This window comes from Saccoglossus kowalevskii, chromosome 18 (assembly GCF_978046115.1).
Source record: "Saccoglossus kowalevskii chromosome 18, keSacKowa6.1, whole genome shotgun sequence".
Taxonomy (NCBI): domain Eukaryota; kingdom Metazoa; phylum Hemichordata; class Enteropneusta; family Harrimaniidae; genus Saccoglossus; species Saccoglossus kowalevskii.
Genome location: NC_140658.1, coordinates 29,398,021 through 29,425,641, shown reverse-complemented (window position 1 = coordinate 29,425,641; position 27,621 = coordinate 29,398,021). Strand labels below are relative to the sequence as shown.

The 27,621-nt window shown below is 36.1% G+C and overlaps 1 protein-coding gene across 1 annotated transcript; it reads right to left on the bottom strand.

Moving 5' to 3' along the window:
- Positions 1-66: 66 nt before the first annotated feature.
- LOC100369781 (ATP-dependent DNA/RNA helicase DHX36-like) lies at positions 67-26,682 on the bottom strand. Its single transcript, XM_002737534.4, has 20 exons — positions 26,185-26,682; positions 16,237-16,521; positions 14,397-14,471; positions 12,817-12,912; positions 11,888-12,042; positions 11,146-11,247; positions 10,011-10,157; positions 9,394-9,537; positions 7,967-8,069; positions 7,571-7,714; positions 6,739-6,947; positions 5,409-5,526; positions 4,962-5,060; positions 4,355-4,528; positions 3,395-3,565; positions 3,083-3,182; positions 2,364-2,460; positions 2,047-2,167; positions 1,118-1,270; positions 67-741 (listed from the first exon to the last, which is right to left on the bottom strand). The coding sequence occupies exons 1-20, from the start codon at positions 26,512-26,514 to the stop codon at positions 520-522; spliced, it is 3,045 nt and encodes a 1,014-aa protein (XP_002737580.2). The 5' UTR covers positions 26,515-26,682; the 3' UTR covers positions 67-519.
- Positions 26,683-27,621: the final 939 nt, after the last annotated feature.

The following is a 27,621-nucleotide window of genomic DNA, read 5'->3' as shown; positions in this document are numbered from 1 at the left end:
AAATTAAATCTCTCACTCAGAATGGTTACCAACAATAAACTATGCAATATAATACATAATCCCCAATTTGTTTTCCTGTTCTGCAAGACATTCAACAATTTATTAGTTGTTTGGTGTTTGTGAAACAAAATAATCATCACGGTAAGAAATTAGCATTTGTGATACGACTGGAACAACATAATTTATATTTGATATATTCTGTTACTGGACAGCGAAATATGGTTATAATCACAATCCTCCAGACAATCTAAAATTCTTCTTTTAAAACTATTACATATTTTCAGAAAAAAAAAGACAAAGGAAAAGATCATCATACGTGGATTCTAAAATCTGTAATTTCTTATCAGTTAAAATTACCTATTTTATACACACATCAGATATTCCAAGGCAAAAATAAAGTTATTGACAATTTCTTATAAAATGGAATCATGTTTCTGATAAACACATGCTCATATGTAACATCAGTGTCCTCAGACACAGCTTAAGTTTGAAATATTTACAATGACTGTTTTAAAGAACTCAGTACCCACCCCACTTCTTGTGGTGTGAACTATGACCCCTGTAATTAGTTGAACTTTGACCCCGGAACCCAGTACTTTGTCTATCATGATCTTCTTCCATTGTAAGCAGATCCACAATAGCATTCATTATTTTGCCTTCTTTGTTGTCATGACACCACTGAGTTATTCCAGGGCTGGTGATTTTAGATTCTAAAAGTTCATCAAGTTCAATCCTTAGTTTCTGATTTGTTAAAAACAAAAAAACAGAACACAGTATGAATATAATTTCTCATAAAATACAGAAAGACAAATTGTCTTCCATTATGAAAAAATTCTTGTATTTTTTTTTAGGGACTGCGCATTCATGAAGCTTTATTGGAGTCTCAGAACTATTGTGTTTAATTATTTGATGTAGTTTTGTTTAATGAATTTGATGTATGAATATGAATACGTACAAATTGTTAGAAATTCAATGAATTTCAGGGCATCTAAATACATTTTGTGTATATGTGATTGTTTCAACAGAAATGAGTTTGATTGACATGCAGAATTAGATTTTCATCACAGATTAATGTACACAGATAGAAAACTTGCATATCTATATCATTGATAACTACCTTGACAAGAGTTGCTATCGTGGGAGATGCTTTGAATACAATCCAGTCATCTACTCTGATAACATCTTGTGTGTCGTCTTTGCCCATTGTTATATCACCACCAAAGAATAACAAGGGATATGGTTCTATAACACTGCTATCATGTAGATAAATCTAGGGGGAAAAATAAAACAGTGTATAGTTATCACATAACCATGGTGCACAATTGTGACATTTAGCATAAAATACCACCACTGATATGATTGGGACTGTTTTTCTACACCCAATCCAAACTGTTGTATCAGCTGGTACATAGCATAGAATTCTTTAAACATGCAAACGAAACCGAAATCACACACTGATTATCAAACACATCATACGTGTACAAATGCAATAAATACTTCATTTATATAGTAATATTAACTTATATTATTATACATCTGTCACCGTAATGCCATAAGTTACAGCGTGCCGTAATTTTGCGGTAATTTACAGGGTATTTTCATCCTACCATATAAGGAAATATAAATTCCAAATATGGCATGATTACGTGCGTAAGCGTCCTCTAATAACTATAACAAACATGGCTGCCATCAGGGTTTGACAGGACTCCACACAAAGAAGTTCGCTGATTCTGTTCTAAACATTTTGGATTTCGGCATTCCTATGATGTAGTATCCTTGGAAGGAAAAGATGTATAATAATGTTATTACGAGGATACCTCAAAATATGCACTCAGACAGTAGACCATTGCATCGATCTCCACTGTGTGTCGGTCGATACTCCCGCTGTACTTTCTTCCTGCATACTTTTCGATATCCTCATAATAATCTCACAGTATATTAACTTCCAACATCATGCAACACTGGAAATGTTAGATGATTTTTCATTTTGTTACTGTTTGTTATGTTCAAGACAGTGAACTTCATACATATACATATACTACTCACTCCATTTGATCTGATTTTCTGATGATATATCAACCATTTGCCGTCCAGTTGTTGATCACAATTAACTGATTTAGGATGCAAATTGACTCGTCCATCTTGCTGAGTACTTAGGCGTGGTCCTCTTACAAAGGCAACATAATACATTAGAATAAGTACAGACAAATAAAATGCAGTCCCTGATACAGTATGTAGTGAATGTTGAAAACCATATTATATAATTCTGATATTTGTTATAAAGTTAGAAATACACAATACAATGGTTACCTCATGGGAAAAAAATACAAAATATCGTTTTTTAACATAAATTAAATACTTACCGGGAAAATGCTTTTTTCCTTGACATTTGAGTTTCTATTTTAGCAACATTTGGATAAAGCCCCGCACATACTACAGCTTTAATTAGTTTTACATTATCTATTAATCCAGAAAAAATAGTGGAACATAGATATGATAGTTAGTAGTTATTAATGCAAATGAGGTACTTAATATGCACACATCCACACAATATTCAATATTGAGTTGTATGTACATCAGGATTGGGGGAAAACTGGATGTCGTTATACATGTTTGCTATTTACTGGCTCCCATTACCTTCAATTCAACTATTTATTTGATAATTAATTGGTGTAATATTTTATCTTGTAATTCAACAGATATGTAAAAAGTATGGATGTTACAGTTTGCCATGTACACATACTTTAGTAGCAAAATTCACACATACATACACACTGTACTAATATGCCGGTAATTAGCTCCGTGCATTCACACTGAGAGTACACACTCTGTCTAATCTAACCTAAACTATGAGTTATGATCACTTTTACTCAATGAAAACTAAGTAGTGTCTTGGCATAACCAGTAGTGGTAATATGGAGACAAGAAAGACAAAAAGAACACAGAGTGGAAAGATAATTGTCACCATCACAGCCTACAATTTGACACCATCAAGGCACGGCTCACTCAAAACACATGCGACTTTGTATTTACTATATCTAACTTAATGTACAAGTGAAAATAAATTTGTTTAAACATGTACCTGAGTTTGTATTGGCTGCTGCTTGTTTACTCTGTGTGTTTGATACAAATCCAATATTGCATAAATATTCACAGAACTGAGTCTTCATATTGTCCAGCATCTGAAATTGTTAGAACATAGGGTAGAATAGAGTCTGTTTATTAAACTTTCTGATTGTAGGAATGCTAGTCCTGCATGCACATCAAGGGCAAGTTTGTTGTGTAGTTTGTTGTCTTCATCAACTGTTAACTCTTTTCAGTGCATGTGCTTTGGTTAATTAACCAAGACTACTAAGACTGAATAATTAAGAGCTTCTGCTACAATGTCACCCACCTTAAGAGTATTGCTTGACAAGAAATAGTCCCAGCAGTAATTTTGCTGTGACCTTTGACCTTGCTGTTTTGCATCTTCCCATCCTTGGAATGTATATGACAGCATCATGTGATCGCTCTGGTCATTTCTCGATAACAATTTCCTCTTTGCATCTGCCTCTTTTTCTTTACCCTGTAATAACGTATTTCAATACTACATGTACATGTAATTGGACAGCATGTAAAAACACTTAAAGTATTACCTATGTATGCTCATGAATAAATACAAACTAAAAAATGCAAACAAATATCTGTAAACAATGACATGCTACAGCTGTCGGAGGCATATGTCGACCCCCCCCCCCCCCGGCTTTAAACTGGCTAAATGTAGAAACTTTGGAAAAGATATGGCTTTGATAATGATTGAAGTTTATCATCTGATATCACTTGTTTGTAAAGCTAGTTGATACATACAAGGTTATAGGCTAGCATTATCGCTGTCAATTTCATGCAACTAGAATTGCATATTCATCCCAAGATTGTTTAAACGTGATTGGTCCAGACATTTCTGAGATACAGGTGTATACACATGCATGCAATGTTAAAGTTTGAATGTTATTGGTTCAGACGTGATTGGGTCAGACATGTCTTGAGATACAGGTGTAGACAAATGCATGCAATATTAAAGTTTGAACGTGATTGGGTCAGACATGTCTTGAGATACAGGTGTAGACAAATGCATGCAATGTTTAAGTTTGAGCGTGATGAGTCTGCATACGACTTACTAGGGGATGCGTAATTGCAGCTGATGATGGTTTTCAACTTATTACAATACATGTTATAAAATATTGTTTTTATTCAGTCTGACATTATCATATTGCTGTGATAAAAACTCGTGGAACTTTGAGAACCACACCTGTATGTGTATGATAATAAGGAATAATATGATAATAAGGAATAAAAGTATACATGGACTACTAACCAGAGGAATTATAAATGGATCTTTAAAGCTAAGGCTGGCAGCAATTGTGAGTACTGGATCTAAGCAACAAAACATTGCAGCAAACAGTATCATTTTACCAATACGTGGTTCCACAGGTAACTTTGCAAGATGGTATCCAAGGGGTGTCAAGTTCTCTTCATCATCCAAGGCATTCTGGGAATGTAGATTATTAAGATGCATAACGTAATGCTGCGTGGAGTCTGACCACTGCTATTTAACATGTGAATATGTAATGAAGCGACGGAACAACTGCAGTAGAAATCACTCACCATTTTAAAATTAGTCAAGACAGTATCTGGTATTACTAGAAATTCAAATCTTTAACTTGGAGCAATATATCAATAATTTATTTATTAAATGAATGAATGATCCACAGTGCGAATAAAAAGAGTTGATTGTATGCGAGATACTGAGTAAGCTGGAGGTGAATGCAGAACCAATTCCATTCTATTATGGCACACAGGGCAGTAGATTATAGTTACAGTGTATCATAGACCGCCAGTAAATATTGCTCAATTTTCATAACAATAAAATGTTATGATCTGATCTAATGTATAGCAATATGCACCCATATGATTGTACTTACCAGTTGTTTCAGACTATATTTTGCAGTTATGATAGTTTGAACTGGTGGTGGATTCATTGCTTTACTCAGAAACTCTTCAATATGGCCCAGCTTTAATAACTTGAACAAAAATGATAACATACATTTAACTGAGAATATTTACATCATAGCACTCTTGATTTTAATTATACTTGGTACTATTGTCATGAAAATATAATTGTTACAAATGGACAACAGACAGACGACAGACAATCAACTATATGAACAGCTCCACTCTGTCATCTATGATGACAGCAGAGCTAAAAAGCTGACATGTGAAAACTATTGTTTACTACAAATTAACATGAAAATTTAACAAAAAATACCAAGGATTTATAATATGAAGGTATAAAAACAGTGTGATGTGTAATGAACCTTGCAAATAAATAAATGGGAATTCAATTGTTACAAGAGAAAAAATTGACTTACACGTATCTGTAAACAGACTTCCTCTAATGGAGTTCTGAGCATCTCTGGTAATTGGTAGTCAGCCATCATGTGAGCACGGAGTTGAGTAAATAAATGGTAACAGAAACCTGGCTTCACTCTGATGAAGAATAAACAATGAGTTATGGGGCCAGAGCAATAACCTCAGTGAGAAATTCTCACTACACTAGGGAGGGCCAACAAAGCTGAGAAAAAAATCATTTTAAACAAGCCATGCATGGCAGAGTTCCTATTAGTTATCAAATTTAAGATATATAATTTAAGATATAGTTTTGATTATAGTAATATAGTTTGAACATAAACATATCAGAGATATGGATCCAGAAGCTGATGCTTGATTAAGATGATTTTTTAACATTAAAATGATAAATTGTTCTGGAACAGCATTAATTAGAACAAAATGGCCACTGGTCAGCCATTTTGAACCTGATCTGAAAAAACAAAATGACATTCATCAAGAACCAATAATATCTAATGTATGTACCAAGTTTGAATGAAATACATCCATAAACAACTGAGATACGGTTCCAGAATGCCATAAATGCTTGATTTTGATGATTTTTCAGCACAAAAATGGTTGCTATCCGGCCATCTTGAATCAGATTATGCAACAAATTGATGTGCATATGTATAATATTATGTATGATGTATGCATATAAGATACAGAGGTCAATCCATAAGTCACCTTTTGCGAACAGTGTCTGACCGGGAACTACCCAAAAATAATTTAATTTGTTTTAATGACCTTGAAGTGACCTAATTAGATCATCTGATATTTAATTTTTTGAGTTGTGTTGTGTTGGTAAATAAATTGTAAAATAAAACGTAAAACAATTGCAATCTAGTCCCTGTAATCTAACATGTACGTGATTAGCCTTTTTGTATTAGTAAACATAATTTTTGATAACACAGTTTTATTTGAGATATAATAACCTTAATCGATCTTTCGAATATTATGTAAATTAACAATCACAAATAAAGCCTAAACTGATCTTGGGTCACTGTGACTCTACTGAACTACTAAAATATAAGGATTTAAAAAAAATATGATGCAATAAGTTTGATGAAAAACTATTTTTAAAAACCTTTTTCACTAATCTAGGGGAGCGGTCTTGATACATAAACTAGTGCCAACAAATAATCAAATCTTGAGAATTACTTGAATGTATTCATGAGTACTGGTAGGTAAACAAAAAAGACTCCCTAAGTCTATGGGGAAAAAGTTTTCTTGATATGACACAACCTCAACTAAATTTGAACTGAATTTGAAAATAACTTGTGTCGATGAATCTAATGATCTTAAAATCATTACCTGCCAGATCTGCCCCTTCTCTGCTTAGCAGCAGCTTTACTGATCCATTCTGGTTTCAATGTACATATATTGTTTTTCACGTCATAATTACTCTCCTTAACTTTGCCAGTATTGACCACATGAACCACGTCCTCAATGGTAATACTAGTCTCAGCTATGTTAGTCGCTATAATGATCTTACGTGTACCAGCGGGTGGTGTCTGGAATATCTACAGTACAATAATTGTGGAAGGAAAACAATATTCAAAGGAGTGGTGTTCAGTCACAACCAGTGTTCTATACGTATGTAAAACAATGCTTGTTTAGACAAAATTTATTGCGGTTTATTACACTTCAGTAAAAGACAAATACTTGGGTTTTATTACTAATTCAACTAAATAACACTATTGCTGCATTTAGATACCACTGTCTGTATTTTTGTTTTTTCACATTGTACTACCTCCTGGGATTCAAATACGAATGATTACACATCAAGTATTTGGAATAATTATTATGAATATTGATTGCCAGGTAACACTTTCTATAAAGATACATAAGATTACTGAATTCAAAGCATTGTGTCTTGGCTTTCGAAAATGACTGGCAAGTTAAAAATGGCTGATTAGGAGAGCTACCAGTAAATTTTTAAAATATCTTCAAAATGGTTTGAATTTGAAAGGCGATAAATAACTCAAGTAGGCTTTGATTTGTGAGTGATAGGCAAGTGAAGTGACATGCCCTGCAGCAGTGTTGAAAACCATTCACAGAAATATAGCTGGATATGCATGGAATGATGACAAACTATGTCTAGTTTCATCAGAGTGTAAGTACAAAAGGAAAACATCTCCCTCACCTGTCGTTGGTTGACTGTTGGCATCAGAGAATGAAGCGGTATGATAATAAATGGACCAGATTTAAACATTGTTTGTCTCAATAGCTTATCATTTATTTTACTTATATCAGTCCATCCAGGAACAAAGACCAAAATAGCACCTTCCTGTAAATCAGAATGATGAAACATTAATGGTGCTACATGTAACAAAAAAATAAACGGTGAATATGATAATTAGTAAATATAAGCTAATTAACCTCCACGAATTACATACATTGTACAATATCTGTGTACAATTTAATATTATCTGAACCATTAGTATCAAAAAGCTAATGAAAAAAATACTTGTCCAGATTTTGATTCTTATTATGCAAATGATCTATTTACTATGCAAAGAATTGCAATTTCATTACTCACCTCCTTGTTGATTGCAATATATCTGATGACTTCAACAACTAAATCATAGTCGATCTCCTCATCATCCATGTTTTGTATTTTTTCTAATACTTCAGGTGAATAACTACAAATACAGAGACCATACAAGATTTTATTTAGGGGTTAACATCAACAAATCATGGTCTCATTGCTGTGCAAACAATCAGTTTATTACAACATTAGTATAGCGCCCTCTAACAGAAACATGAAACACTTTTTTTTTCTTGAGTGCACTCACAGATTTTTGAGCATGCTTATTTATTGTTTCATAGCAAAATAATTTAACTTTACAATTACGAAATCTGTTTTCCTAACTATTGGTAAATACAGAGATTGGAATCAGTCATTGACAGTCTGATTGAAAACTTTCAACTACATCTGAATGATGACCTATGCAAGTCACGTTCATGTAGCTTTTCTCTGAATGAGATGGGTTGTTTTACTAAAAAAACAACCTGTAACACAAATTCTCATTGGTTCCTGATCATGAGAGATCAAATTAAAAACCAATTACAATTACAATCATATTCAGTTAAAAATTTGACAATTCCTGTTAAAAATAGTACGAGATGATAAACAAATTTCTTCCCACTCCAACGAAAGATGGACCATTATCAAATATTTATGCCATGCAAGTGCATTATGGGAAAACATTAATTGTACGTACAATGTACATGTGGAAAAAGAAACTCACAGACAAGAAGGCATGCAAAGGATGCTGGGAACACAAAAAACGAAGCTAAATGAAAGTTTCAGAGCTGCCTGTGATACTCTTTAAAACTTACAATATATATTGAAATGTGCCTACAAGAATTTGATTCAGATACTAAATTAAGCTAATTAATTATGCACATATTACCAACAACAATAACACGTCTTGCAATTGTTTCATAATGTATGACTGTATATTAATTATTTCTGACTCTTTGAAACTTACACTAAGTGCAATATGTATTGAACATTGTTAACAAGAATTCAATTCAGATACTAATTAAAGATATTAATAACACACATTATCAACAACACTTGTAATATCTTGCAATTGTTTCATAGTATATAACATGAGTTTCATGTGAATCTGAGCACTGGTTCTTGTAATATACTCGGTAATTAAAATGAAAATTCCATTCGTATGCAAATTTTTGTACCGATAATTGTTAAAAACCTTGTACCCAAACCTAATCAGGTTTTGCAATTGCTCAGTTTCATCTGATCACTGATTCTTGAGATAGCATTCACGCATTTGCTGCACAGACAAACATACAGACATCACCACAACATTTGTTCATATTGACTGTCAACAGGAACTAACAAAAAAGCAGCTTATGTCCCTTTAATTTAAGAGAGTGAATTGACAATGATTAAATTACAAATGAATTATCACATGATTTTAGTTCACTTTCCCTTACCTTCCTTCAATTGACTGTAAATATTCATTAAAATTGGCCTCATACTCTTGCTCCATCTTCAGTTCTTCTTCTCGCTTCCTCTTACCTCGAATAAACCTCCAGTGTTTCTTTTTAAATCTCTCTGGTTTTGGTGCTGGACGGTATCTACAAAACACAAATGATAAGATCAAGATGAATACAAATGCAAGCATGCAACATTGAAACATGATTTGCATTGTGGGAAAGATAGACATATTACATTTTCGTCAAACAAAAATGGCAAATTTTGACTGAGAAAAATATTGGACTTTCTGTTATCGGCAATCGTAAGAGTTCAGGGCTGCTCCCCTATTTTATTTATTTATGCCCCTCTTCAGGATATGTATAGTTATTTGGAGGAGCATATTGAATTACATTAGAGGGCTGAAGGGTTAGGGTTAGGGTTAGGGTTAGGGTTAGGGTTCGGGTTCGGGTTCGGGTTAGGGTTAGGGTTAGGGTTCAGGTTAGGGTTAGGGTTAGGGTTAAGGTTAGGGTTCAGGTTAGGGTTAGGGTTAGGAGTTGGAGGGAGATTTAAGGAACTATTTCCTAGGCAACAAAGCCACCAAATAGTACTTTCAAGGTTATATTATCTATATTACTTTGTGAATTCCAGTACATCTTCCACCCAGTATTCAGTTACTGGGAATGTGAATCCTGGAATGGTTTCCATAGGACAATTGCCATAATAACTAGAAAACTGTTCAGCATTCACGGTTGCACTCATAAGAATCAACTTCATGTCAGGCCTGGAAATAATAAAGAAACAAAACATACAGTATTGTATTAGAAGAAATGCATGTGAGCCTCAAAACGTTTGTTTTTATTTTCAAATAATATTTTGCTCCAGGTAACAGTTTCTAACGTTGATTGCCACTTGGTTGTCTCTTCTGATTATTTTTTTTTTCACATGCAAATGGCAACTGCTTATAGCCATTAGCATATTTTGCCACAGAATGAAAATATTCCATGTTTACGACTACACGAATGTGTTGCCAATCATATCGGTAATACCAATTTAATGAACTATCTCAGCAAAGTCAAACAGTCACATAGAGATATTCGCTGACGCTCATATCCATTAGTGAATGAATCTTAGCCAATGGCTTTGGCCTTGTCAATCAGTCTGTGGCACAGACACACAGTACAAGAACCACAAGGCTAACAGTAACATTCTTACAGTTTTAGTAATACAAGCAGCCTATTGGCTGAGATAGCTCCGCTGTTAGCAATGCACATTTCAATTAAAGAACTGAAGACATCATTAGAAAATGAACAATATGTATAGTATCAAAGCAATCGGACTTACAGTTTTTAACAAGAAGTCGAAAATATCACTTTCTACCAAAAATGACAAAAATATTCACCGAAATTAGAGAATTGAAGATATTATCACAAAATGAACAAATCTGAGAGAGGTCCACATGTAGTACCTATATATGTATTATCAAAGCATTTGCACTTGCGGTTTTTAACAAGAAGTCGAAAATATCACTTTTTACCAAAAATGACAAAAATATTCACCAAAATTAGAGAATTGAAGATATCAACATGAAATGAACAAACCTAAGAGAGGTCTACCCAAGGTACATATACACCAAGTATCAAAGCATTCAGGATTGTAGTTTTCAAGAAGAAGTCGAAAAAGTAAAACATTGACATGGACGACAGACAATCACTCATATGATAAGCTCCGCTCGACAAAGTCGACAGCGGAGCTAAAAAAAATACACCAACCTGAGTGGTAACAGATCCCGTAAGATAATTATCAGAAAGTCACAAATAATATTTTGCTCATGAACTTCATCTAAGATTACATGACTCAGACCATTCAATAACCTGTCAAAAAAGATAATCACAATCTTTCCATGTTAGTTTGAAATATTATATACTGTCAAGTAGGGTACATACATTAAAAGGGTTTGATTTATTTATTATTTTTTAATTTTCTCGCTCACATTTTTACTTATTTTGACTTATTGGCATTTTTGATCAACATTTTAATGAAATATGGAAAAAAGCAATTACCCATGGAAAGCCTAAGTCAACTTCTGCACCATTCACTAATGAAAAGTACATCATTTTTTCCAGATTATTTTCTAGAAATGTTGTTGAATTATGAAAGATACAAAAAAAATGTGTAAAATTCGACCACTAAGCTTTGGCAGTGCTGCTAATGTTCTAAGACATTACAAGCATAAGTAAAGTGTTATCCAGCTTTAAATTATGTTATTTTTGGCTTCAACATTTTATATTTTCTGACTTCATCAATCAGGTAATGGTGAGCAGTAATTAAAGTTTGCATGCTGAGTAAACTATAAACTGAATTGTGAAATTTTTTGTTTTTGCCTTATTTTAATATAAAATTAATCATATTACGTAATGCTAGTTGATATCGTTTGAGGCAAATGCTGTACAAAATGTCAAATAAATGTGAAAGAGATCAGTTTGACAATGGAATAATTACTAACACACTTACGGATCACCTTGAAGCCATTTTAACAATATTCCTGTTGTACAGTAGAGTATGGATGCCTGATTTCGTGGCAGTTTACAATCTAATCTGATCTGGTATCCAACACTCATACCACTACCAACTGTTTCCCCTCTCTCTTCAGCAACTCTCTCAGCTACCTAACAGACATTAAACAAAACAGCATGGCATCAGCTTCAGATCCATGATTTAAGACTCGCCTGGGCGGATGACAGCTTGCAGATGTATTATCCAAATATTATGGTTGCATGGATTTCTTACTTTTATGAATTATATGTATTAGTATAAAAGTACTATAATTGAACTCCACATAAACAACAATGTAACTTGAAACGCAGAACTTTTTTACACATACAAGCAATGATTTAAGTATCAAACATTTTGAAAAATTAAAAAGCAGCCATGTATGCACCAAGTATCAAAACAACAAGGCAGGTAGTTTACAAGAAGAAGTTGAAAAAGTAAAAAGTTGACATGGACAACGACCACGTACGATGACGGACAATCGCTCGTATGATAAGCTCACTTGACAAAGTCAACAGTGGAGCAAAAAACCATATAGTGATTTGTACATTTTTTAACATCCAATAGTAAATAGCATCTACATAAATGAATTGGTATTCAGAATACAAGACAAATCTATCAATCTGCAATTTCAAAACTAAAAGCTAAATGGCTTTCACATTCTGGTATTCTTTTCAAAATAAAGAGAATTACATTGATGGGTACAAATTCTATGGTATGGTATAAAACTAAATAATAACATTTTATAGCACTGATCATCTCACTATTTTTTAGACCAGAACTCGCAGTTGACATTTATCAAAATTAGAGTCCCCATCAATGATACTCTAAATACTAACTTTGAAGCTAAAACTGTTTAGACATTGTTATTTGTTGTTGTTTGCACTTACAGATACAGCACTAATTCTCCTAGGCTGCGTACACACTACACGACACATAGAACCTTTTCCTTTTTCAATATAATCATCTAGTATAAACTGAGCCACCTGACAATAATAAGATGAAAGAATAAAATTATATTCACAATGAATTAAAGTACTGGTTGATGCCAAATGCTCAACTTAATTTGTGTAAGGTTGTTTTACATAATAAATATGGATGAAAATTGAATCACATTTTTTGGTTTTAACATTGTTGCATAATTCTTGATTGGAACATGTGTCATCAACATTCAGATATTTACCAAGTCTGATACAAACCTTTATGCAACAATTTCTATACAAATCGATGTTAAATATTATTTTATAAAAAAAAATAATATTTCCTAATAATTCCTGACAACCAATAGTATTCATCATGTACATGTTTTTTTTTACATTACAAAACTGGATGAAATTCTGAGAGTCAATGATAAATATGATATTATATGATATGATATTATTATACATCTGTCATGGTAACGCCATAAGTTACAGCGTGCCGTAATTTTCGGGTATTTTTTGGGGGTATTTTCATCCTACCATATTAGGAAATGCGAATTCCAAATATGGAATGATTACGTGCGTAAGCGTCGTCTAATAATAAAAACAAACATGGCTGCCACCAGGGTTTGACCGGACTCCGTACAAAGAAGTTCGCTGATTCTGTTCTAAACTTTTTAGATTTCGGCATTCCCATGATGTATCCTTGGTAGGAAAAGACGTATAATAATGTTATTACGAAGATACCTCAAAGTATGCACTCAGAGAGTAGGCTGTCGTATCGACCTCCGCTGCGCGTCGGTCGATACTCCCGCTGTACTGTCTTCGTGCATACTTTGAGGTATCTTCGTAATAACCTTATATTATATGATGCGTCACTGATGCATAATGATTTTCTGTGATGCAACTAGTGCTAATTCACTGGGATGTCATTGATGCAACAGAAATTTGTACATTGATATAGTGATCTTGAAAAACATCTTAGTTTTGTAATTTGGTGAAATGAAATTCACATTTTATAAACAAAGTAGGCGTACAATGGATGGTAATCATGCCAAATCAAATTTCATCATCAAATTTGTTTGTGCCTATATGATCACATAGGCTTAGTCTTTTTCACGAAACTAAACGTTAACCCTAACTCGCATTTTTTTCATTGGCCTAATAATATCTGAGAAAATTTCACACTGTGAAACACAAAATGGATAGCGCCATCAGTGTTCAACAATTTCAAAATGGCTGTCACGTCATGTCAGCACAAATCAATCGAGCTACAAAGTAGGCGAAAAAGAGGTGGAAATTAAATATTCTCGACAAATTTATTTTTGTGACGTGGCGATGTTTGAAGTCGTTCAAAATTTTGGTTTAATATCATTTCGTTTTTTTTCACGTTTCGTTTCATGAAAAAGACTAAGCCAATCACATACATACATCCCAGCAATCAACAAGCTGACTCAACTTGATTTTTGGAGATTCCATTTTAATTAAGAATGACAATAAAATTAGTCCTGTTATGACCGAGTAGTAAATCAAATTAACTGACAATATACCTGTGTAGTTTTACCACATCCAGTCTCACCACTAATGACCACGACTTGACTGGACTCGATCAGATCAAGTAAATCCTACAATGAATTGGACATGGAACTGTATGCATAAAAGCAGAGAGTACATATATAGCACAGATAACAGGTATCTGATAATAGTAGAAATATCACACACACACACACACACACACACACACACACACACACAATGTTAATGACAAAGCCACTTGTATTTTGTCCAACACTTTGAGGTATGTAAATGAGTCTCTAGGTGGTTCAGCGTGGTAACTTGAGTTGTTTAGCACCACACTTACTTTTGAAAGTGAGTGTACGTTCAACTCGTATCTTCATAAAAACTGAGACACTCAGTTACCACGCTCAACTACCACCTAGAGACCTATTAACATACATGACACTTTATCTGAGTTTGAAAGATCATGCATTATAAATAGATGCCCAAGTGCAGCTTTAATCGCCAAGACAACACTTAGGAGCAATATACATGTACCAGTGCGGTAGTAATAGTTAGACCAAATAACATAGTGTGTCTCTGGTAACATTGAAAAACAAAAATAGGGTATGTACAGCTTTTCATTTTCTTATAATGCAATGGTTGCCACTAATCAACCAATGGCTGCTCGTAGCCCCCGATTTAAATGCCTTGCAAGAACCAATGAAATTTTTTAAATATTTTTTTTCTCAGGTGCTCCCTGTTTGAGAGCGTGATCACCTGGGTCAAAGGTGAGACCAACATGTGGTCCTTTGTTTACTACTTAGCGGCTGTGTACCTGTGGGTTTATTCTGTGTGTATTTGGATGTTCTAATCTTGGTGTTTTTCCAGTGATTTCTCTAGGTGCAATCTAAATACAGTAGGCGTGTCTTGTTTACCTGAGATTTGCAAGAGTTTGAGCTGGCCAACTTGTTAGTTTTTTTCATGTGGTTGATTACTGTCATGTTGATTTCCCATTTTGAGCCATGTTTTCAACTTGTTTATCATTTTCATATAGCAATCTCGTCATATGTTAACATTGTTGTCTATGGAGTTTAAATTAGTGGTATGAGCCCTGCAAGCATGTGGGAAGAATTAGTCATGCATATTTAGCTAGAAACAGGAAGTGAGCACCCTCTAGTGGCAACTTTAGATATAGAGTGGCTTAGTCTTTTCCACGAAACGAAACAAAACAAAACGAAACGAAACCCAAACCCTAACCCTAACCCTAACTCGCATTTTTTTTTTCATTAACCCAATAATGTCGGAGAAAATTTTACACTGTGAAATACGGACGTGACGATGTTTGAGGTCGTTCAAAATCTAAGGTTAGGGTTAGGGTTTCGTTTCGTTTTATTTTGTTTCATTTCGTTTCGTGGAAAAGACTAAGCCATATAGAGTTGGTATGTAAATTCTAGGTAAGGTCAGGTAACAGAAAAAGACACTATTTTTCTTTTATTTGGTCTATTTTATTGGATATACATTCATGCAAGTCACATTTCCTGATATTGACGTCATTGCTGTTTCTCTTGACGTTTTTTGTTTTGTTTTTGTTACATTTTTGGAAAGCAGGGCAGACTACTCTGATTTATTCAGCTCTGGGAATCGAACCCCAACCTTCCTTATGAGAAGCAAACACACTGTATCACCACCAATGTACTTATATTTACTTCATTATGAATTTGGGAAATCAATCATGCAATCAATTTTATTCTGTGAAATTTTTAATAATTAATTACTGACTCTGAAGTATTGGGAAAGTTATAAAATTCAAATTTATGTATTTTCAAAATCATTTTTAAAAAGATGGCATCATCTTACTAAGACTTGTAACATATTTTCTAAAAAAAGTACCTGTTTCTTTTTGAATGCTGGTAACTTTTCCCGAAACTGCATCATTTTCTTATATCGTTGATTACGTAGTTTCTTTTCAGCCAATGCATCTTTCAAATCTTCATCAACTCTATCATTTTTTTCCAAGGATCGACCATAATAACTAAAGGTGATATCATCTTCAGCTGGTGGAATAATAGACATGGATTTCTGTGGTCTTGTCTTTCTATCCTTTTCAGTCTGTACATCATGTAGTAGTTTTTCAATATGTTCTACTCTATGCATGTCCATTTGTACAGTTGGTCTCTTTGGGAAACATAAAAGAATGTGATCAATTACATGTATACTGTATGTATTTATACGTTATTTCACAAGTCAGGGGAAATCACAAAGTATGTAGACTGAAACAAACAATGTTTTGTTTTACTGCCATGTTGCCCTGACACCACCATAGTCAGTATCTGGACTGACACAATGTATTGTTTTACTGCCATGTTGCCCTGACACCACTATAGTCAGTATCTGGACTGACACAATGTATTGTTTTACTGCCATGTTGCCCCGACACCACCATAGTCAGTATCTGGACTGACACAGTGCTTTGTTTCACTGTCATGTTGCCCTGACACCACCATAGTCAATATCTGGACTGACACACTGCCATGTTGCCCTGACACCACCATAGTCAGTATCTGGACTGCCATAGTGCTTTGTTTCACTGTCATGTTGCCCCGACACCACCATAGTCAGTATCTGGACTACCACAGTGCTTTGTTTTACTGCCATGTTGCCCTGACATCACCATAGTCAGTATCTGGACTGAAATAGTGCTTTGTTTTACTGCTATGTTGCTCTGACACCACCATAGTCAGTATCTGGACTGACACAGTGCTTTGTTTTACTGCCATGTTGCCCTGACACCACCATAGTCAATATCTGGACTGACACACTGCCATGTTGCCCTGACACCACCATAGACAGTATCTGGACTGACAGTGTTTTGTTTTACTGCCATGTTGCCCTGACACCACCATAGTCAGTATCTAGACTGACACAGTGCTTTGTTTTACTGCCATGTTGCCCTGACACCACCATAGTCAGTATCTGGACTGACACAATGTATTGTTTTACTGCCATGTTGCCCTGACACCACTATAGTCAGTATCTGGACTGACACAATGTATTGTTTTACTGCCATGTTGCCTCGACACCACCATAGTCAGTATCTAGACTGACACAATGCTTTGTTTTACTGCCATGTTGCCCCGACACCACCATAGTCAGTATCTGGACTGACACAGTGCTTTGTTTTACTGCCATGCTGCCCTGACACCACCATAGTCAGTATCTGGACTGACAGTGTTTTGTTTTACTGTCATGTTGCCTTGACACCACCATAGTCAGTATCTGGACTGACACAGTGCTTTGTTTTACTGCCATGTTGCCCTGACACCACCATAGTCAATATCTGGACTGACACACTGTCATGTTGCCCCGACACCACCAAAGTCAGTATCTGGACTGCCATAGTGCTTTGTTTCACTGTTATGTTGCCCCGACACCACCATAGTCAGTATCTGGACTACCACAGTGCTTTGTTTTACTGCCATGTTGCCCTGACATCACCATAGTCAGTATCTGGACTGAAATAGTGCTTTGTTTTACTGCTATGTTGCTCTGACACCACCATAGTCAGTATCTGGACTGACACAGTGCTTTGTTTTACTGCCATGTTGCCCCAACACCACCATAGTCAGTAAGTAGACTGACACAGTGTTTTGTTTTACTGCCATGTTGCCCTGACACCACCATAGTCAATATCTGGAATGACACACTGCCATGTTGCCCTGACATCACCATAGTCAGTAAGTAGACTGACACAGTGTTTTGTTTTACTGTCATGTTGCCCTGACACCACCATAGTCAGCATCTGGACTGCCATAGTGCTTTGTTTTACTGCCATGCTGCCCTGACACCACCATAGTCAGTATCTGGACTGACAGTGTTTTGTTTTACTGTCATGTTGCCCTGACACCACCATAGTCAGTATCTGGGACTGCCACAGTGCTTTGATTTACTGCCATGTTGCCCTGACACCACCATAGTCAGTATCTAGACTGACACAGTGCTTTGTTTTACTGCCATGTTGCCCTGACACCACCATAGTCAGTATCTAGACTGACACAGTGCTTTGTTTTACTGCCATGTTGCCCTGACACCACCATAGTCAGTATCTGGACTGCCACAGTGCTTTGTTTTACTGCCATGTTGCCCTGACACCACCATAGTCAGTATCTAGACTGACACAGTGCTTTGTTTTACTGCCATGTTGCCCTGACACCACCATAGTCAGTATCTGGACTGCCACAGTGCTTTGTTTTACAGCCATGTTGCATTGACACCACCATAGTCAGTATCTAGACTGACACAGTGCTTTGTTTTACTGCCATGTTGCCCTGACACCACCATAGTCAGTATCTAGACTGGCATAGTGCTTTGTTTTACTGCCATGTTGCCTCGACACCACCATAGTCAGTATCTGGACTGCCACAGTGCTTTGTTTTACAGCCATGTTGCCTTGACACCACCATAGTCAGTATCTGGACTGACACAGTGCTTTGTTTTACTGCCATGTTGCCCTGACACCACCATAGTCAGTATCTAGACTGACACAGTGCTTTGTTTTACTGCCATGTTGCCCTGACACCACCATAGTCAGTATCTGGACTGCCACAGTGCTTTGTTTTACAGCCATGTTGCATTGACACCACCATAGTCAGTATCTAGACTGACACAGTGCTTTGTTTTACTGCCATGTTGCCCTGACACCACCATAGTCAGTATCTAGACTGGCATAGTGCTTTGTTTTACTGCCATGTTGCCCCGACACCACCATAGTCAGTATCTGGACTGCCACAGTGCTTTGTTTTACAGCCATGTTGCCCCGACACCACCATAGTCAGTATCTGGACTGACACAGTGCTTTGTTTTACAGCCATGTTGCCTTGACACCACCATAGTCAGTATCTGGACTGACACAGTGCTTTGGTTTACTGCCATGTTGCCCTGACACCACCATAGTCAGTATCTGGACTGACACAGTGCTTTGTTTTATTGCCATGTTGCCCTGACACCACCATAGTCAGTATCTGGACTGACACAGTGCTTTGGTTTACTGTCATGTTGCCCTGACACCACCATAGTCAATATCTGGACTGACACACTGTCATGTTGCCCCGACACCACCAAAGTCAGTATCTGGACTGCCATAGTGCTTTGTTTCACTGTTATGTTGCCCTGACACCACCATAGTCAGTATCTGGACTACCACAGTGCTTTGTTTTACTGCCATGTTGCCCTGACATCACCATAGTCAGTATCTGGACTGAAATAGTGCTTTGTTTTACTGCTATGTTGCTCTGACACCACCATAGTCAGTATCTGGACTGACACAGTGCTTTGTTTTACTGCCATGTTGCCCTGACACCACCATAGTCAGTATCTAGACTGACACAGTGCTTTGTTTTACTGCCATGTTGCCCTGACACCACCATAGTCAGTATCTGGACTGCCACAGTGCTTTGTTTTACAGCCATGTTGCATTGACACCACCATAGTCAGTATCTAGACTGACACAGTGCTTTGTTTTACTGCCATGTTGCCCTGACACCACCATAGTCAGTATCTAGACTGGCATAGTGCTTTGTTTTACTGCCATGTTGCCTCGACACCACCATAGTCAGTATCTGGACTGCCACAGTGCTTTGTTTTACAGCCATGTTGCCTTGACACCACCATAGTCAGTATCTGGACTGACACAGTGCTTTGTTTTACTGCCATGTTGCCCTGACACCACCATAGTCAGTATCTAGACTGACACAGTGCTTTGTTTTACTGTCATGTTGCCCTGACACCACCATAGTCAATATCTGGACTGACACACTGTCATGTTGCCCCGACACCACCAAAGTCAGTATCTGGACTGCCATAGTGCTTTGTTTCACTGTTATGTTGCCCCGACACCACCATAGTCAGTATCTGGACTACCACAGTGCTTTGTTTTACTGCCATGTTGCCCTGACATCACCATAGTCAGTATCTGGACTGAAATAGTGCTTTGTTTTACTGCTATGTTGCTCTGACACCACCATAGTCAGTATCTGGACTGACACAGTGCTTTGTTTTACTGCCATGTTGCCCTGACACCACCATAGTCAGTATCTAGACTGACACAGTGCTTTGTTTTACTGCCATGTTGCCCTGACACCACCATAGTCAGTATCTGGACTGCCACAGTGCTTTGTTTTACAGCCATGTTGCATTGACACCACCATAGTCAGTATCTAGACTGACACAGTGCTTTGGTTTACTGCCATGTTGCCCTGACACCACCATAGTCAGTATCTGGACTGACACAGTGCTTTGTTTTATTGCCATGTTGCCCTGACACCACCATAGTCAGTATCTAGACTGACACAGTGCTTTGTTTTACTGCCATGTTGCCCTGACACCACCATAGTCAGTATCTGGACTGCCACAGTGCTTTGTTTTACAGCCATGTTGCATTGACACCACCATAGTCAGTATCTAGACTGACACAGTGCTTTGTTTTACTGCCATGTTGCCCTGACACCACCATAGTCAGTATCTAGACTGGCATAGTGCTTTGTTTTACTGCCATGTTGCCCCGACACCACCATAGTCAGTATCTGGACTGCCACAGTGCTTTGTTTTACAGCCATGTTGCCCCGACACCACCATAGTCAGTATCTGGACTGACACAGTGCTTTGTTTTACAGCCATGTTGCCTTGACACCACCATAGTCAGTATCTGGACTGACACAGTGCTTTGGTTTACTGCCATGTTGCCCTGACACCACCATAGTCAGTATCTGGACTGACACAGTGCTTTGTTTTATTGCCATGTTGCCCTGACACCACCATAGTCAGTATCTGGACTGACACAGTGCTTTGGTTTACTGTCATGTTGCCCTGACACCACCATAGTCAATATCTGGACTGACACACTGTCATGTTGCCCCGACACCACCAAAGTCAGTATCTGGACTGCCATAGTGCTTTGTTTCACTGTTATGTTGCCCCGACACCACCATAGTCAGTATCTGGACTACCACAGTGCTTTGTTTTACTGCCATGTTGCCCTGACATCACCATAGTCAGTATCTGGACTGAAATAGTGCTTTGTTTTACTGCTATGTTGCTCTGACACCACCATAGTCAGTATCTGGACTGACACAGTGCTTTGTTTTACTGCCATGTTGCCCTGACACCACCATAGTCAGTATCTAGACTGACACAGTGCTTTGTTTTACTGCCATGTTGCCCTGACACCACCATAGTCAGTATCTGGACTGCCACAGTGCTTTGTTTTACAGCCATGTTGCATTGACACCACCATAGTCAGTATCTAGACTGACACAGTGCTTTGTTTTACTGCCATGTTGCCCTGACACCACCATAGTCAGTATCTAGACTGGCATAGTGCTTTGTTTTACTGCCATGTTGCCTCGACACCACCATAGTCAGTATCTGGACTGCCACAGTGCTTTGTTTTACAGCCATGTTGCCTTGACACCACCATAGTCAGTATCTGGACTGACACAGTGCTTTGTTTTACTGCCATGTTGCCCTGACACCACCATAGTCAGTATCTAGACTGACACAGTGCTTTGTTTTACTGCCATGTTGCCCTGACACCACCATAGTCAGTATCTGGACTGCCACAGTGCTTTGTTTTACAGCCATGTTGCATTGACACCACCATAGTCAGTATCTAGACTGACACAGTGCTTTGTTTTACTGCCATGTTGCCCTGACACCACCATAGTCAGTATCTAGACTGGCATAGTGCTTTGTTTTACTGCCATGTTGCCCCGACACCACCATAGTCAGTATCTGGACTGCCACAGTGCTTTGTTTTACAGCCATGTTGCCCCGACACCACCATAGTCAGTATCTGGACTGACACAGTGCTTTGTTTTACAGCCATGTTGCCTTGACACCACCATAGTCAGTATCTGGACTGACACAGTGCTTTGGTTTACTGCCATGTTGCCCTGACACCACCATAGTCAGTATCTGGACTGACACAGTGCTTTGTTTTATTGCCATGTTGCCCTGACACCACCATAGTCAGTATCTGGACTGACACAGTGCTTTGGTTTACTGTCATGTTGCCCTGACACCACCATAGTCAGTATCTGGACTGACACAGTGCTTTGGTTTACTGTCATGTTGCCTTGACACCACCATAGTCAGTATCTGGACTGACACAGTTCTTTGGTTTACTGCCATGTTGCCCTGACACCACCATAGTCAGTATCTGGACTGGCATAGTGCTTTGTTTTACTGCCATGCTGCCCTGACACCACCATAGTCAGTATCTGGACTGACAGTGTTTTGTTTTACTGTCATGTTGCCTTGACACCACCATAGTCAGTATCTGGACTGACACAGTGCTTTGTTTTACTGCCATGCTGCCCTGACACCACCATAGTCAGTATCTGGACTGACAGTGTTTTGTTTTACTGCCATGTTGCCTTGACACCACCATAGTCAGCATCTGGACTGACACAGTTCTTTGGTTTACTGCCATGTTGCCCTGACACCACCATAGTCAGTATCTGGACTGACAGTGTTTTGTTTTACTGTCATGTTGCCTTGACACCACCATAGTCAGTATCTGGACTGACACAGTGCTTTGTTTTACTGCCATGTTGCCCTGACACCACCATAGTCAGTATCTGGACTGACACAGTGTTTTGTTTTACTGCCATGTTGCCTTGACACCACATAGTCAGTATCTGGACTGCCACAGTGCTTTGGTTTACTGTCATGTTGCCCTGACACCACCATAGTCAGTATCTGGACTGACACAGTGCTTTGTTTTACTGCCATGTTGCCCTGACACCACCATAGTCAGTATCTGGACTGACACAGTGCTTTGTTTCTGTTTATTGTGTACATTTTATTGAGTATGTTATGCAAAGTAAATGTACATCATTTAGAGAACCACTGGGACTCCAAAAGGGAGACACAGTGACTTGCATTTGGATTCTAGGAACTCACAGCGACTTTCACTAGGTTTCTGTACAAGTTCAGCGACTTTCACTGGGCTTCTATGATGTCACAGTGGCTTTTACCAAGGTTTCCAATCCCCACGAGTTCTGCCTCTATGAATATATCCCTGCATTGATTGGTCAATGCATCACAGTGGTACTACATTGAAAAATGCCCACCAAAACATTGCCATGCAGGTGTTCAATTTTCGAACCCAACAAAAGCATACACACTGTTTGTATATTCTGACTGTTTTGAAAGTGAGAATCTTGTTTTGATTGATAGAACAGTCAGCTTGATGAACCGAATAACACATCAATGTTATTCCATGATGAAATTATGTGCTTAATTAAATTATAACTATTTCACCTTTTCAGTGTGTTTATGAAAAAAACATTATTGGCTAACGATAATATATTTTAAAACTTGATTACCAGCAGGAATAAATGCATAATGCATGTAATATGAGAACAATACCTAAATGTATAAGAACAGCATCAAAACGTATAAACAAATAAATTCCTTTATATAATTATTATTACTTTATAAGCTTTTATCTGAACAGATGTTGTGAAGACAAGTTCAGCTAAATGGTCACTTTCGAAGTTAGCCTAAATTCACTGTCATCGTCCATTAAAATAGTATAGTATAGTATAGTATAGTATAGTATAGTATAGTATAGTATAGTATAGTATAGTATAGTATAGTATAGTATAGTATAGTATAGTATAGTATAGTATAGTATAGTATAGTATAGTATAGTATAGTATAGTATAGTATAGTATAGTATAGTATAGTATAGTATAGTATAGTATAGTATAGTATAGTATAGTATAGTATAGTATAGTATAGTATAGTATAGTATAGTATAGTATAGTATAGTATAGTATAGTATAGTATAGTATAGTATAGTATAGTATAGTATAGTATAGTATAGTATAGTATAGTATAGTATAGTATAGTATAGTATAGTATAGTATAGTATAGTATAGTATAGTATAGTATAGTATAGTATAGTATAGTATAGTATAGTATAGTATAGTATAGTATAGTATAGTATAGTATAGTATAGTATAGTATAGTATAGTATAGTATAGTATAGTATAGTATAGTATAGTATAGTATAGTATAGTATAGTATAGTATAGTATAGTATAGTATAGTATAGTATAGTATAGTATAGTATAGTATAGTATAGTATAGTATAGTATAGTATAGTATAGTATAGTATAGTATAGTATAGTATAGTATAGTATAGTATAGTATAGTATAGTATAGTATAGTATAGTATAGTATAGTATAGTATAGTATAGTATAGTATAGTATAGTATAGTATAGTATAGTATAGTATAGTATAGTATAGTATAGTATAGTATAGTATAGTATAGTATAGTATAGTATAGTATAGTATAGTATAGTATAGTATAGTATAGTATAGTATAGTATAGTATAGTATAGTATAGTATAGTATAGTATAGTATAGTATAGTATAGTATAGTATAGTATAGTATAGTATAGTATAGTATAGTATAGTATAGTATAGTATAGTATAGTATAGTATAGTATAGTATAGTATAGTATAGTATAGTATAGTATAGTATAGTATAGTATAGTATAGTATAGTATAGTATAGTATAGTATAGTATAGTATAGTATAGTATAGTATAGTATAGTATAGTATAGTATAGTATAGTATAGTATAGTATAGTATAGTATAGTATAGTATAGTATAGTATAGTATAGTATAGTATAGTATAGTATAGTATAGTATAGTATAGTATAGTATAGTATAGTATAGTATAGTATAGTATAGTATAGTATAGTATAGTATAGTATAGTATAGTATAGTATAGTATAGTATAGTATAGTATAGTATAGTATAGTATAGTATAGTATAGTATAGTATAGTATAGTATAGTATAGTATAGTATAGTATAGTATAGTATAGTATAGTATAGTATAGTATAGTATAGTATAGTATAGTATAGTATAGTATAGTATAGTATAGTATAGTATAGTATAGTATAGTATAGTATAGTATAGTATAGTATAGTATAGTATAGTATAGTATAGTATAGTATAGTATAGTATAGTATAGTATAGTATAGTATAGTATAGTATAGTATAGTATAGTATAGTATAGTATAGTATAGTATAGTATAGTATAGTATAGTATAGTATAGTATAGTATAGTATAGTATAGTATAGTATAGTATAGTATAGTATAGTATAGTATAGTATAGTATAGTATAGTATAGTATAGTATAGTATAGTATAGTATAGTATAGTATAGTATAGTATAGTATAGTATAGTATAGTATAGTATAGTATAGTATAGTATAGTATAGTATAGTATAGTATAGTATAGTATAGTATAGTATAGTATAGTTTATTTGACTCAAATTAATGAATTGGAAATACATTAACCATGGTCAATAATCATACACACACAAAAAAACAACAACAACACAATAACAAGAAATACAGATATTAAAAATACAATAAAATGTTAAAACAGATAACACTAACAACTATTAGGTATTACATTGTAAAATTATGTTAATAAATTATGTTTATATGTTCCTCTTTAAGACAAATGTAGTTATATGAGGGGCAAATACAATTACATAGGTACATTTTGTATGTGGTGCGAGTTCCTTAAGGCCCCCTTCAACCATAACACTCACCCTCACATTCTAGCCCCCAAATGCAATTCCATATGCATGTCCCTCGAAATAGTTATAAACGACCCAAAATGGGGTATATACAAGGTACATTGAAATGGATGAGGGACACTGGAGGGGCAGGATTAGGATTAAAGTTATAGGTGAGGGCCGGGCTCTAAAAAACTTTTACAGATGGGCGGGGCTTAAGGAACCCTTTCCCTCACCTCTATTAGTTCTTGCTGTCTTTTTCTTTGCCGACCTCTTTGGGCATACCACATCCCTATATCTCTCCCTTTCAACCCAGGGGGTGGTCCGTAGCCCCTAGCATGATCAATCTCTCCTCCTTTGTCCCCGTCGCCGTCGCCGCCGGCACCAGTACTACTTCCGAAGTTTCTCCTTCCGCCGCCTCTCATGTAACGCCTCCCTCGTCTGTTTTGGTACGACGACATTGGCTTGTTTTGTTCCAAGGAATATGCGAGGGGGATTGTAATTTGAGCAGGACGAGCGTTGACTGACAACAGATCGAGAAAACGTCGCCAGGTCAATAGACGCATGTGTTGCAATAACCACACTAACTAGCATACACATTTAACACTGTGTGTCATGCGAGTTGTTTAGCTTGACTGCTTACGACATATTGCGTTGCAATCTTAGAAAACTGTCAGAAAATCAACTATGGAATCAAGATTTCCGTGGGCGCAGCCATTTTGTAAGACCCCCTAACCTTCCTAAAAAATATCGTGCGAGGGCTTAAGGGGTTGACCATTCGAAACTCTGGGTGCAGAACTAAAACTTATTTTTTTCTACACTTAGTTATTTTTAGATTTTGTTCACGATATTTAAATTTTAGCTTTTCTCTATCAAGTGTGTGTTTTTCTTTATAAATACATTTTCTCTGCAAATTGCACAAGCAGTGGAAATCAAAATCATCTCCATCAAGAGATTTTTAAATAATGGTATCAGCTGCATCCAATTAAGATGTCAGTGTACTCAAGGGAATTAAAAAGGCTGCTGGGAAAATCTATTTTCCTATTGAATTTTTCAAGAAATTATTCTGAATCGCAATAAGCTGCTAAATTGGTACTCATTCAACTACATTTCAGAGCAATTGGAGAAAGTGGTTCTGAGAAGAAAAAAGTTGTTTTTTTGCCATATGTGACATGTTTTCACCCTAAATTTCAGATCAATTGGACAACTTGTTTTTGAGACAAAACAATTCTGAATGTGTTGAGCAATTTTTCAATAAATTAATTATAGTGACATGATATAGTTTTTATTCATTTTATTTATATTGGTATGATGCCACAACATAACTTTCAGATTACTGATAACCAATATGGCTGCAAAACCACATGACTAATCAAAACTCCACCAGTTCGCATAAACCCCAATCTACATGCAACGCTTCAACTCAATTTAAACAGACTCATGAAAACAAAATGGTGGAAGAAGAACGGAACTGAACGATAAAAGTAGGGCTCCAAATAATATTCAAAAGTTATTGCAGTTCTCAAGTTTAAGAAATAAACTTTTAACAGTCAGAGAAGATCAGAAATATGGCTCTAAAACTGCATTCACTAAAAAAAATGGCCACCAGTGTGTCAATGCACAATTAACAGGGATCCAGATCTGGAATTGCAGAAATGTTTGATTTTGATGAT

Coding starts and splice junctions, on each gene's coding strand:
- LOC100369781 (XM_002737534.4), bottom strand. CDS start 26,514: ATGCGTCTATTGACCTGGCGACGTTTTCTCGATCTGTTGTCAGTCAAC. Junction 16,522..26,184: donor GACAGCAAGAACTAATAGAG/GTGAGGGAAAGG, acceptor TGTTTCCCAAAG/AGACCAACTGTACAAATGGA. Junction 5,527..6,738: donor AGAAGGGGCAGATCTGGCAG/GTAATGATTTTA, acceptor ATTCTTCATCAG/AGTGAAGCCAGGTTTCTGTT.